This window comes from Solanum stenotomum, chromosome 9, assembly GCF_019186545.1.
Source record: "Solanum stenotomum isolate F172 chromosome 9, ASM1918654v1, whole genome shotgun sequence".
NCBI lineage: Eukaryota > Viridiplantae > Streptophyta > Magnoliopsida > Solanales > Solanaceae > Solanum > Solanum stenotomum.
This window is the reverse complement of record NC_064290.1, coordinates 19,542,342-19,555,001: the sequence shown is the minus strand read 5'-3', so window position 1 is coordinate 19,555,001 and position 12,660 is coordinate 19,542,342. Positions and strand designations below refer to the sequence as shown.

The window sequence follows — 12,660 nt, the reverse complement described above, 5'->3', positions numbered from 1 at the left end:
TCTTCCTATTTTCAAACCCTAGTTTGTTTATATCTCACCCTTTTCAAATCCTACTTGTGGGATAATGTTAGGTATGTTGCTTTTGTTGTTGTGTATTGATATGTATGAACAATGTCATTTAAATACAATGAGACTTCCATCAATTTCTCCACAGGCATTCACTCAATTATATTTTTCAATCTACGAACAGGACTTCCATCTCGATTTGAGAATGAGCGTCACCGAAGGATGATGCTTTCTTCATCCCTTATAACCATTCATCTATGTTTCTCTCAAATCAAAAAGCTTTATTTCGGCTCTCAGATCTATATGTAATATCTATTTCTATTTTTTTTCAAATCAGTTTTACTTTATGAAATACAGTGTATATGTACGATGATGATTAGGATAAAGTGTATGTAGCTTCAACGGCATATGTGTATATTAACCTAACTACGCTCCTTTTGTGATTTCTAGAATTTCATTTGTTCTTCAACTTTAGACTCTTTAGTATGAAGGGAAGATCTTACTTTTTGCGAGCATGATTTCTCAATTTGAATAATTAGTTGATCTTGCTTTTTGTATTGCATTCCACAGTATATGCCCAATATGCTTGAAGCACAAAAGAAAAAGAAAGAAGATGCCAAGAGGAATAAGAAATCTTCTGGAGAGGACCAAGGGGACTCTTCCAAGAAAATATTACAGAACAAGCGAAAGCAAAAAATTATTTATGGTACGTAATTAATTCATTCAGCATCTTACACTTGACTTATGTTGATTATTACTTTCTTTGTTCACTTTAATAAATTAAAAGAGAATTAATGTCTTTTTAAATTTTAATCTTATTATTAAATAACTTTTTAAAAATTAGTTGGAGTATTAGTAGTCAGAAAAATTAATTAGCATTAATAACTTTTTTTTAGTAAAATAATTTTTTAACTAATATTGTTTCAAGGGAACAAGGGAAGCAATTCGCAACTTTCAATGAAAGAGAGGAAGGATGTAGACGACCATGAACAACAAATTATTCACGATACATAATTTATTAGTTTATTCAACAACTTATAAATGACTAATACTATTAATTATCTTTCATTTGGTTATTTATGATTTTCAGGTGAGTTTGAGAGCCTTGGTGAAGATAACCCATTGGATAATTCTAGTACTACCTTAATAGATAATAACATTGACAATACGTGTTTGTACCCCATCCTTCATGCTTGCAAGGTAATTGTTCAGCACTTATATCTATTTTAAAAAAAATTATTGAGCACGGTTATTATATTCCACAATATATTTTTCTATATCCAATCATTTATTAAGAAACAATATGGATTTCCAGGAGTTAGAAAGTGAGAAATTCAAACAATGCATTGAAAGCAACAGAAGATGGGATCAAAAGGATTCTTTTGAGGATGAACTTCCTTACCAACAACAAGAAGAAAATAGCAATGGTACTTAAGGAATTTAACATCTTACAAATTAAAATTATGCTAATTATTTTAATCTTTTTTAGCGAAAGTAGAGAATTATTCTAAATTTAAATCAATGAGTGTATTGTAATTTAAACTCTTGCCCTAAATGGCACAAAACACAATGGTAGCCTAATATACAGTCATTAGATTGAAGCTTCAGTCCCACTTTTTGAACTTCTAATTTGTTTCATATATATCATGCAATCTCACATATAATTTTCAGGTGAGTCAGATCTCAACAAAATTACATGTGAAGATGGTATCCCAGATAATTCTGATTGTATTATAAATGACAATATTATCAACTATGGCTCAAGACTTTTGGAAAAAGATGAAAATGATGGAAACTATCATATCACACAAGGAATACCAAGAAGTAACAAATTTTGTTCCATCGATAACCTTTATAAGGTAATTCATATAAAGCTTATGTCTATCTTCTTCTGTAACATCAAGTATTTTCGACAAGTTTCTAATATTATTCAATAATAGTTTATTTTTTCTTTACTTTTGATAATTAGATATTTGACAAAATAAAAGAAATTGTTAAACTTATTTGTTATCTCATCAAATTTCATTTCATTCCACAGTGTACTTCCAGGCTCTCACCAATTGAAGATGAATATTATAATTGGAATCGGTCAACTGAAGAAGACCCAAATATGAATCATTTAGCAAAAGATGATTCAAGTATCAAAACAAACGAAAAGAATGTTGGTTGTGAGAGAAAAGAGAGAAACAACAATGGAGAAAAGGATGTTGATACTTCTTCACCCTAGGTTCAGAATTGCATTTTAATCATTTCTTTTAATCCTATCTCCAAGCTCAGGTTGTCTTTTAATCACTTTTTTGAATGTTGAATTGTATCATTTCATGTAAAACTTTAAATTGAAGTCACCTTTTTAAACTTTGTCAATTACTTCTTCAGTTCTTCTTTATTAACTATCATTTATTAAGGTTTATTTTCAAAATTCATCAACAAGAACGGTGTGATATCTCTCGAGTAATAAAAGATCACATTTGATATCAAGGGTCCTTAGAAAACAACCTACCTACCTCTACGAGATAGCAGTGGCAGACCCAGAAATTTTACCAAGTGGGTTCAACATATAAAAAAAATGAAGCAAGTAGTAAATGTTGTAGGTGGGTATCGTACCCGCGATGCATCAATCAAATTGTAACCACTTTGCCGCTGGGCTACGTGTTACTATTGGTTTAAGTGGGATCAAATTAATTATATAGTGTGTTTTGTTTCAAAAAACAGATTTAATATATATGTATATACCATGTATTTATTCGACGAAGTGGATTAGGTCCGCCCCTGCGAGATAGTGATATGGTCTTCATACAATCTATCCTCCCCAGATGCCACTTTGAGGATCTCATTGGGTATGTTATTGTTGTTGTTGTAAGTATTCTCAACATCAAAATGCTTCTTCACAACTAGTTTATGAATTCATAGAGTCTAAATAGCTCACACAACATGTAATAGATCTTATCTTTCCTACAATTCAACATAATGATCCTCACAATACCTAAATAAGCAATGGACAACAACAGACACCATCCATATGTCCTTATGAATTGCCTCATTATAATAAATAAATGATTTAGCGGCAATAATATAATTTGCCGCTATATTGTATTTAATGGCAATAACCAAAAAATATGAGTATTTATAACTAATACTCTATATAAATGTCATTAAAGACTTTAGTGACATTGGATGCAATGACATTAAATCAATTATCACTAAATGTCTCTTTTGTTGTAGTGCTTGTAAGTGAAGTGTCAGTGTCACAGCCTACACATGAATTATGAGGACGTGAAGGGATCATGAAAAAATACTATAGAAAGGATGACAAAATTACAACAGAAAAAAAAACATATTAAAGGTCAAGATAAAACAAGATTTTATGCTACAAAATTACAACAAAAAAAAAGTTTGAACATGCCTACCCTAACCCCAATCCAATCCTTTTAATGTCCTATTTCCTATAGCTTCACCAGATCATAGAGTCTTGTTCTCCATTGAACTATAAATGGAGTTGATTAAGAAGGAGGGGGGGTACTAGGCATGCTTCAACTGTCTAACCTATTTCACTTGTATTTTCAGTCTACTATGAGTATATTCAAAACAAACAATTCTCTTTTAATTTACACACCTCATGATAACATAGTTCACACTTTTTATTTTTTCTCACAGACTATTTTTTCATGCTGTCTACGAAAAACCTATCACTTCTCTCTTCAATAATTGATTGTTTTCTGATGTTTATTTATTTATAGTAGCTGAATATTGCTATTGATGTTATTGATTGGTTTGCCAAATTCATAATTCCTAACTAGCATCTTTGAATTAATCTTGCATACCAAATGAAGACTTGTATATTTCTTCTATTCTAAAATAATACTATTAAAAAATGACTCGGTGGAGAGTTGACTATTAAGAGTGTAATTGTTTTCCTATATAATGTTTCTTCCAGAGAAAGCAAAGGAATTACCAAGATCGCAAATTTAGATATATAATAGCCTAATTAAATAAGAATGGCCATGTCCGCGATCGTAGAAACAGTCATGTCGCACTTATTCTCTTCAACAAGCGGGATGATGTTGGTGGTACCACCACAGGCGGAGTCGGAGGGTAATGATCATGAAGACAGAGCAAGGCGAGATGAACAAGTAGTCGAAAATATTATGAAGACAGCTCAAATGCATTTAGTTGTGGCAACTCTATTAATGACAGTGACCTTCACAGCTGGTTTCACACTGCCAGGAGGTTTTGAAAGTGATACTAATAGCCCCAATAAAGGGATGGCAATTCTATTAAGGAGAACAGCATTCCGTGTATTTGTTGTTTCGGATGCCATCGCCTTTACATGCTCCTCTGGTGCTGTATTTGCCTATTTTGCCATGGCAGCAAATGCAATATCAGCTGTAACAGAGTTAACAGTTATTATCCACCTTTATAATATGGCAATTGCATTGCAGATTTACGCCATGGCAGCTGTTGTAGTTGCATTTGCAACTGGTATGTATGTTACTTTAGAACATTCAGTTGGTCTCGCCGTTACTGTCTGTTTCATCGGCTGCATCTCTTTCATTGTGTTCTGCTTGTCTATGATTCTTCTTCCTCAAAAAAGGCCTACATAAAACCTGAACAGAGCTAGCAATGTATTTGATCATTCTAAAGAGGCAGCTAGCAAGGTATTTGATATTCTTCGGATAAACGTATGTTCTAAAGATGCAACAATGTGTTTGATGTAGCATATAATTTCCAGCTATGATCAACCTACGTTACAAGTTTTTGCACAAACTTTCCCTATTTTAGGATGATCTTTATTTTTTACCAGTGAAGTCTCTGCTGAGCCTTTCTTTTAGTTTAGAATAGAATATAATACATTTAAATTAGTCTCAGGTTTCATCCATTTCACATGGTGTGGCCAGCTAGCTTACATTATTAGAAGTTGTTGGCTTGCATCAGGAGGCCAAATTAAATACTTCTATTATAATTATATTGACTTTGAGAGACCCTTCCTCAACCCATATAAGATTTGTTTTCTTACAATGTGTTTGATTATTAATAAGATTAAAATGACGTTTAGTGATGTAACTTATGAGGTAGAGATATACGGGTAGAGTGATGGTCAGTCAAGAAAGCCCACATCCAGAAGATGAAGATAATTGAGATGAGGATGCTCAAATGGATGTGTGAGCACACTAAAAGAGATATGATTAGGAATAAAGTTGTTATGTACAAGGTGGGAGAGGCTCCATGCCAGACAAGATGAGAAATATGAGGCTAAGGTGGTTGGGTCATGTGAAGAGGAGGTGCGAGGGTACGCCAATTAAGAGATGTGAGAGGTTGGTTGTAGCAAGAGTTAAGAGAGTAGAGGAATATTGGATAAACATTGCGGGGAGTTGATTACATATGACTTAGCACAACTCCAACTTACTGAGGAAATGACCTTAGATAGGAAGGTATGGAGGTGAAGGATAACAGGGAAGAAGGTTAGTAGGTAGTCGGGTTTTGGTCGCACTTCATGTGGGAGAGTAGGGGGATAGCCTCCTCCTTTTCCTCTTCTCATTTTTAGTAATTGTGTAGTCTCCTATTCTTCTATATGTCGCACTATTTGTTGTTTTATTTTCTTTGTGTCGTGCTATTTGGTTGTTATATTTTTTTGCAGTCTTACTTTGATAACATTGTTTTTGAGCCAATGGTCTATTGGAAACAGTCTCTTAAAGCCCTTTGATGAATATTTTATTAAAACATCTTAAAATACATGCCTATGTGCGGGGTTCGAGAATAGGTCGAACCACAAGGGACTATTTTGTGCAGCCCTTGCACTTCTGCCAGAGCTTGTTTCCACCTCTTGAACATATGACCTTTTGATTATATGACGATAACTTTATGAGTTACTCCAAAGCCCCAACTTTTCATGAACTTGTAGAATTAGTGTATTTCTTAATGAAGTCTTTGTGGAGTCATTAAATTAGAATATTATATGGGGTGGGCAGCTGACTTTATTGATATTAGCAAATATCCAAGGGAAAAAATATTACAACTCGACTTAGAGATGTCAAGTTGGGCCACATGCACCATGTGAAATGGATGAGCCTGAGATTTGTATATATAATTACATTGATTTCGAGAGTCGGATCAGTAACCCTACACCAACCCATTTTTTGGGTGGCTAAGGTCCGAGTTTGATAAAATTTAATAATTTCGATTTTAATCTTGTATTTGCGTTTAAAAAAATGTATTTAAATAGTTCTATTATAGTAGCACTAACTTTGTGTTGCCCACAAAATATCACAACATACCAAGTATACTCACATTTTGAGGTCTGGAAAGGATAAAGTGTACGTAGTTCATATCACTACCTCAAAAGTCTAGAAAAGGACATAATATTACAAGAATAAGAAACAATAAGTAGTACCAAAACAATAGATAGTAACAGAAACAAGACTACAACCAAATATAATTGGTGACAAACATTAGATCAGTAAACATCAAATTTTGTTGGGTCGGAAAACAAATAGTACCAAAAATGAAGCTGAGTGCTTGTTTTATTAAATAATAAAAATTAAATATCATGTACCAATACAGTACATGAATGTGTATCTTAATGAAGTCTATGCTAAGTATTTGTTTTTAGGCTTAATACATAGTCACCTCCTTTAACTTGTGAAGATATTTCATTTAGACACTTGAACTAAGTCATATCCCAATTGAACACCTCAATGCATAATAAAGTGTTTCAATAAGACATTTTCTGTTCAAATTTTGAAAAAACTTTTATGCTGGTTTTCATTCGTCTATTATGTAGTTAAGTTAACTACATAAAATATGTTGTCTCCTTTAATTATATGCATCAACCTCTTGTAGAAAACATCTTGGGTTTTTACGGCTTATTAAGGAAAATGCATAGAATTAAAGGAGATGAAATATATTTTATGTGGTTAACTTAACTACCTAACATACAAATGGGAACACACACAAAAAAAAAAAAAGAGTTTCAAAATTTAAATCGAAAGTGTCTAATTGAAACACTTAATAGAAGTCGGGTGTTCAATTAGAACAAAGCTTAGTTCGAGTGTCTAAATGAAATAGCATGGTAAGTTTAAGGGGCCAAATATGTATTAAGCCTTGTTTTAAAATAGGGAAAAAAAATTAAACAACAATATTTTAGAATCTAAAGGACCCATTGTCAACACTTTCAATATTTATTTAAAATGTCAATATTTTGATTTTTATAAGACTGACTTTTGTATTTATTTAATTTATTTTATTCGAAAGAATACAAATCTTTAACAACAGAATGGAGAAAATAATGGGAGAAGATATTTCAAAAAAAAGAAAAAAATGCTTAAATCTCTAATCAGTTACAATTAGAGTCCTACGACGTGTCATCTCTCTCTCTTCTTCATTCAAACGCCCTTTCACCATTGTTCTAAAAAATTCCATATCAATTTTCGAATAACTCCATTGAAATTGAAGTGGAGTTTTCGTTGATTTGCGTCAGTTTTATTTGGATAAGAAATGGTTGAATTGATCGATTGATATATTAAATTGAATTCCATCGATTTCTTTTAAAGTTCAAGATTATCAGTGAAAATAAAAAAATTGCTAGGTATTATTTAAGTTTTGATTATTATATTTTTGTTGGGTGAAAATAGTTGGATTTGTGTATATTTGACATTTTGTATCTTAGTTTTGATTTTAATATAAAATTAGTATGAATACGAAAATTTAATATAAAGATACTTTTGTGGACAAAATGAACATGTGCGGACAATTTTAGTATGAATACAATCTAATAACATACTAATACACGAAACAAGAATACAATCTGGAAAAGGACAAAAAGAATACAATCTAAGAACATACTAATACACAAAACAATAATACAATCTAAAAAAAGACAAAAAGAATACAATCTAATAACATACTAGTACACAAAACAAGAATACAATCTGAAAAAGGACAAAAGATACAATCTAAAAATATATTAACACACAAAACAATAATACAATCTGGGGAAAGGATATATAAACATGACACACACATATATATATATTAAACAACTATATAATGGAGCTAATATAATTTTTCTTTTGGATACTACTAATTTGGGATACATAATGGATCTAGTAGATTACAATCTTCTTCATTACTAACCCATGATATATAATGTAGCTAAAACACAAATTCTTCATCACTTAATTTGATTTTAATACAAAATTAGTATGAATACGAAATTTCAATATAAAGATACTATTGTGGAAATGAACTTGTGTGGACAAAATTAGTATGAATACAATCTAATAACATACTAATACACAAAAGAAGAATACAATCTGAAAAAGGACAAAAAGAAACATACTAATACACAAAACAATAATACAATCTGGGAAAAGGATATATAAACATGACACATATATTAAAGAACTACATAATGGAGCTAATATAATTCTACCTTTGGATACTACTATTTTGTGATACATAATGGATCTAGTAGAATACAATCTTCTTCATACTAGTAAAAATTGCTTTAAAAGTAGATTAATTTGTAAGAAATTTCATAACAATGGTGGAAACAGAAGAGAAAGTAGAGAGATTTGGGGTAAAAAAAATAGAGAGAGGAAATAGGGTTGTGGGGTGTTTACGTTTAACCGGGTACTGGAGTCGAACTAGGTAAATGTGGGAATGATTTTGGGGGTCCTTTGTTGGGAAAATAATATATTAGGATAGTAAAATAATCATAATTATATTAGGATACATTATATTTGCTAAAATAATGGCCTTATGACATTTTTTAATAATTATTTTAAAGTGTGGATATTTTTATTAATTACGTTAGGAATTTTGACTAGTTTGATAATTTTCCCTTTAAAATATCTTGAAATGCATTCCATACCGGTCCATGAACTAGTAGAAGTGTATGTCCAAATTATGAGGCATTATATAAGGTAGTTTGAGTAGAAAATGTTGATCAAAGGAGAATCCCATAAGGAAATAAAAGGGATAGGACTGACTGAGCAATTTCTGTAGACAAGCTATTTTATTTTCTTCATTTTCAGCTTAGTTTTTGTTTTTATTATAGAAATGAATGTATATGTCTCAAATTTCTGGGTCAAGTTTTGTCAAAGTACTCAAAATTTGTTGATCAAGCACAGTATGAATCCCACACCCACACACATGTAGTGTCAACAAAAATGCAGCAATGAAAGTAAAGAGTTTGAGCAACTTAAGTAGCCGCCACTCAAATGGTGAAATTAGAGTCTCCGAAAGCAATGAAGACCTCACTAACTTATTCAAATTGCTGATAATCGCCATTATTTTGGTAAGTTTCATCTATAAGAAATTCAGATTGATATAAGTTTCATACAAGCTTAGAGATTAAGGGGTTGTTTAGTATGCGATATGAGATACACAAGGATATATGTTATGCTGGATTTTACATTGCTACAAAAAAGTCCATGCAACAAGAAATTCCATGTCAGACAGATAAATCCATGAAACACAAAAAGAAAAAGAAGAAAGACGATTTGTTTTGTTATAGCTTAATAAAGGAAAAAGCAAAAGGAAAACCAAAAGCAAAAGCATTGATTGGTGACTTTGAATAAGTAGTTATCTAACATGCTATAACATTTTAATTCACAACAAGTATTTAACTAACATGCTATAACAATTTAATTCACAAGTGTGTATATAACTTAATATGTTTCTTCATCCGGAAAAAAAAGAAGACAACTTACATGATTCAAGTATACACTATTAATTCAATTTATTCTATTATAGGAGGTTATTATTCTATTTTTCATGTTACCTTACAGCTTGATATGATATATAATAATGGTTCATCCAAATTAAGGACTCGCAAGTCCATAATTTGAGTGACTTTGGTAATCAGAAAAATAAATAATAGATCCAATATTGTACAATACTGCGAAGAACGGCAGGAAAAATAAATTTTAAATAAATTATGACCTTCCCTCGAAATTCAATTTTAGGCCATCAAAAGTATTGAACCGCTCATGTCCACTATAAAGAAAAATGTTACACCTTATAGTGACGAATACAATACTCAAAATAAATAACTCTCTTTTAATTTAAACACGTTATGATAACATTATTCATTCTCTTTATTTTTCCTCACAAACTATTTGTGTATTATTATATCTTTTGTTAGTGTTTAAAAAGTGTATTGAAAGTGGTATCGATTATTAAGTTTAGTAGAGTAGGTATAAGTATCTTACTGTATGAAATTTAATACCCCAACAAATCTGTGAACTATTATATATTTTATTGAAGTTTAGAAAGTGTATAAAAATTGGTATCAATTAGTAAAATTTAATTTAGCATATATAAACATTTTACTATATGTAATAGGTATGAAATTTGATAGCTCAACAAAATTTATGGAATATTATACTCTTTTTGATGTTTAGAATGCATATAGATTGGTATCCATTAGTAAGGTTAGTTTAGTACATATATATAGATAGCTTCTGGCTGAAATAGGTATGAAATTTGATACTCCAATAAATTTGTGAATTGTTATATGTTTTGGTTTAAAAAGTGTAGAAAAATTGGTATAAATTATTATAGTATGTATAAATATTTTACTATATGAAATAGGTATAAAATTTGATACCCCATCAAATTTGGAATTATCATATCTTTTTGTAACGACCGGTTTCCGTTGTTAAAGAAAAACCAATGGGGAAAAATTTTGGGTCGGAAAACTTTTTGGTAGTAACTTGAAATTTCCCAACTTAGTCCTGATTTGGACGAAATCGGAGTAAGTAAGGTCTAGGGAAATCTGGTGCCAAACGGGAGGTTGAATGGTGAATTTTACCATATGAGTAGATAGCTAAGACGTTAAGGAACCCGTACGACTTTATGGAATTGAATTTGGGAAAGTAGAACTCCCGAAATTGATCTTAGCGTGAACGTGTATTTTCTGAGTGTCATAGGAGGAGAGTATGTTGTGAATGGGGGTTTGAAACTCTATATTTGACTTTCTGTCTCTGTGCAAGCCGTTATGGCAGGATTTATCCCGTCAGGGCGAGGCCGCTATAGAGGAGTGAGGGCCGCCACAATGGGACAGTCACGAAATAAGTCGGTAATAAACCCCAAAAAGTCATAATTCTGCAATTTTCATTTTTGAGAACTAGGAGATGACCCCAGACGAGTTCTAGACAGTTTACCACAAAAATTGGTGCTAAAGGTAAGGTTTTCTCTCCCCGATTCTGTTTTTCGATTCGTAGAATGTAAAATCTTAATTGTATATAGTTGGGGATGATTTTGGAACGGTTTGGATGGTAGGAAAAACCCTAGATGCACCTTAGGATCTTAATTTGGGTTTTGTGTTAATAGGTTAGTTGTAATCCGGGTAAATTAGACCTTAATTATTGATCATCGCATTGAATTGATTGTTTGTAGACCAAGAACAAGCGGAAAGAATCTGAAAAGGGAAGAATCAAGTTTCTTAAGAGGATTCAAGCTTTGTTCAAGGTAGGTGATGGTTGTGATTTCATGTTATGTGATATATGTTTGTACTTGCTTTAGTATATTGCATGTGTGTATGCGAATGTTGCATTATTTATCACACTGATAGTAAATAAGTATGAACGAATAACTATATGCCATGAATCACCACTTAATTGTATGATTGTGAGAATTTACATTGTGATTGTGATTGTGGTATGTTGAATGGAGCGGGTGTCACGTTCCGACACACTAACTGGGATCGGATGTCACGTACCGACATAAACTGTCACGCCCCGAGCTACCCCCAAGACGCGGACACGGGACCTAGGACCACAAGTGATCCCAAGCTAACCCTGCTGGCATGATCATGAGCATACTAAAGAAAATAAACTGATGCGGAAGCTAAATCATAAATAAATCTGAAAAGATGGGGAATACCCATATACTGTAACTGAATATATCAAATCTGAGAGTTTAATACAAAAGAAATATCAAACCCAAATACTAAGTTGAATCTCACTATGTCTGAAATAAGCCTCTAAACTGACTAGAAATGTTGGGACATGCCCCAACTAGATCTAGCAAACTTGAAACTAAAGACTAAAAATACTGAAAAGAAACTCATGACTATTGTCCTCGGAGAATGAGGACTCACCACTGATTCTGCTGAACTGGAGATCGGGAACCGATCTAAGCGTGATCTGGATACTGAGAACCTGAACCTACATCACGAGAAGATGTAGCGCACGTATGCGTCAGTACTTGAAAAGTACTGAGCATGCAAGATGGAGTAAAGCTGAAATAACATATAACTGAACAAAGCAATAAAGCAATGAAATAATCTGGACATGATATAGATACTGAAAATACTGAATACTGAGCTAACTGATGCAATGACCAAATTTATAACATGCTGAGACTGAATACTGACTGTACTGAAATATGGTCAATGCAATAGAGTCTGATTGAACTGTGGGAGCTACTAATAACCGACATAAAACCACATGAGCTAAATGTGGAGTCCGATGTATACGCCCCATCGAGAGGACCCAATATACCCTGCCAGAGGTATAGAGGCATGCTGGCGTGATCACTAAACTGATGTTGCCCACAGAGGGGACTTACACCTACGTGGCTCGTAGTTCTGGGACTATATGGGTACGCTGAAACCCTAGTCCAACTCGGTATTATGCTACTCCCAATGAA

General features: G+C 32.3%; 1 protein-coding gene and 1 pseudogene across 1 annotated transcript in view; both read left to right on the top strand.

Moving 5' to 3' along the window:
- The first annotated feature begins 579 nt into the window (after positions 1 to 579).
- LOC125877343 (uncharacterized) lies at positions 580 to 2,233 on the top strand (annotated as a pseudogene).
- A 1,768-nt stretch (positions 2,234 to 4,001) lies between these two features.
- LOC125877342 (protein ACCELERATED CELL DEATH 6-like) overlaps positions 4,002 to 12,660 on the top strand; it is a 31,817-nt gene continuing 23,158 nt past the window's right edge. The window contains exon 1 of the mRNA XM_049558668.1: positions 4,002 to 4,233. Within this exon, the coding sequence (XP_049414625.1) occupies positions 4,002 to 4,233 (232 nt within the window). The remainder of the gene's footprint in view (positions 4,234 to 12,660) is intronic.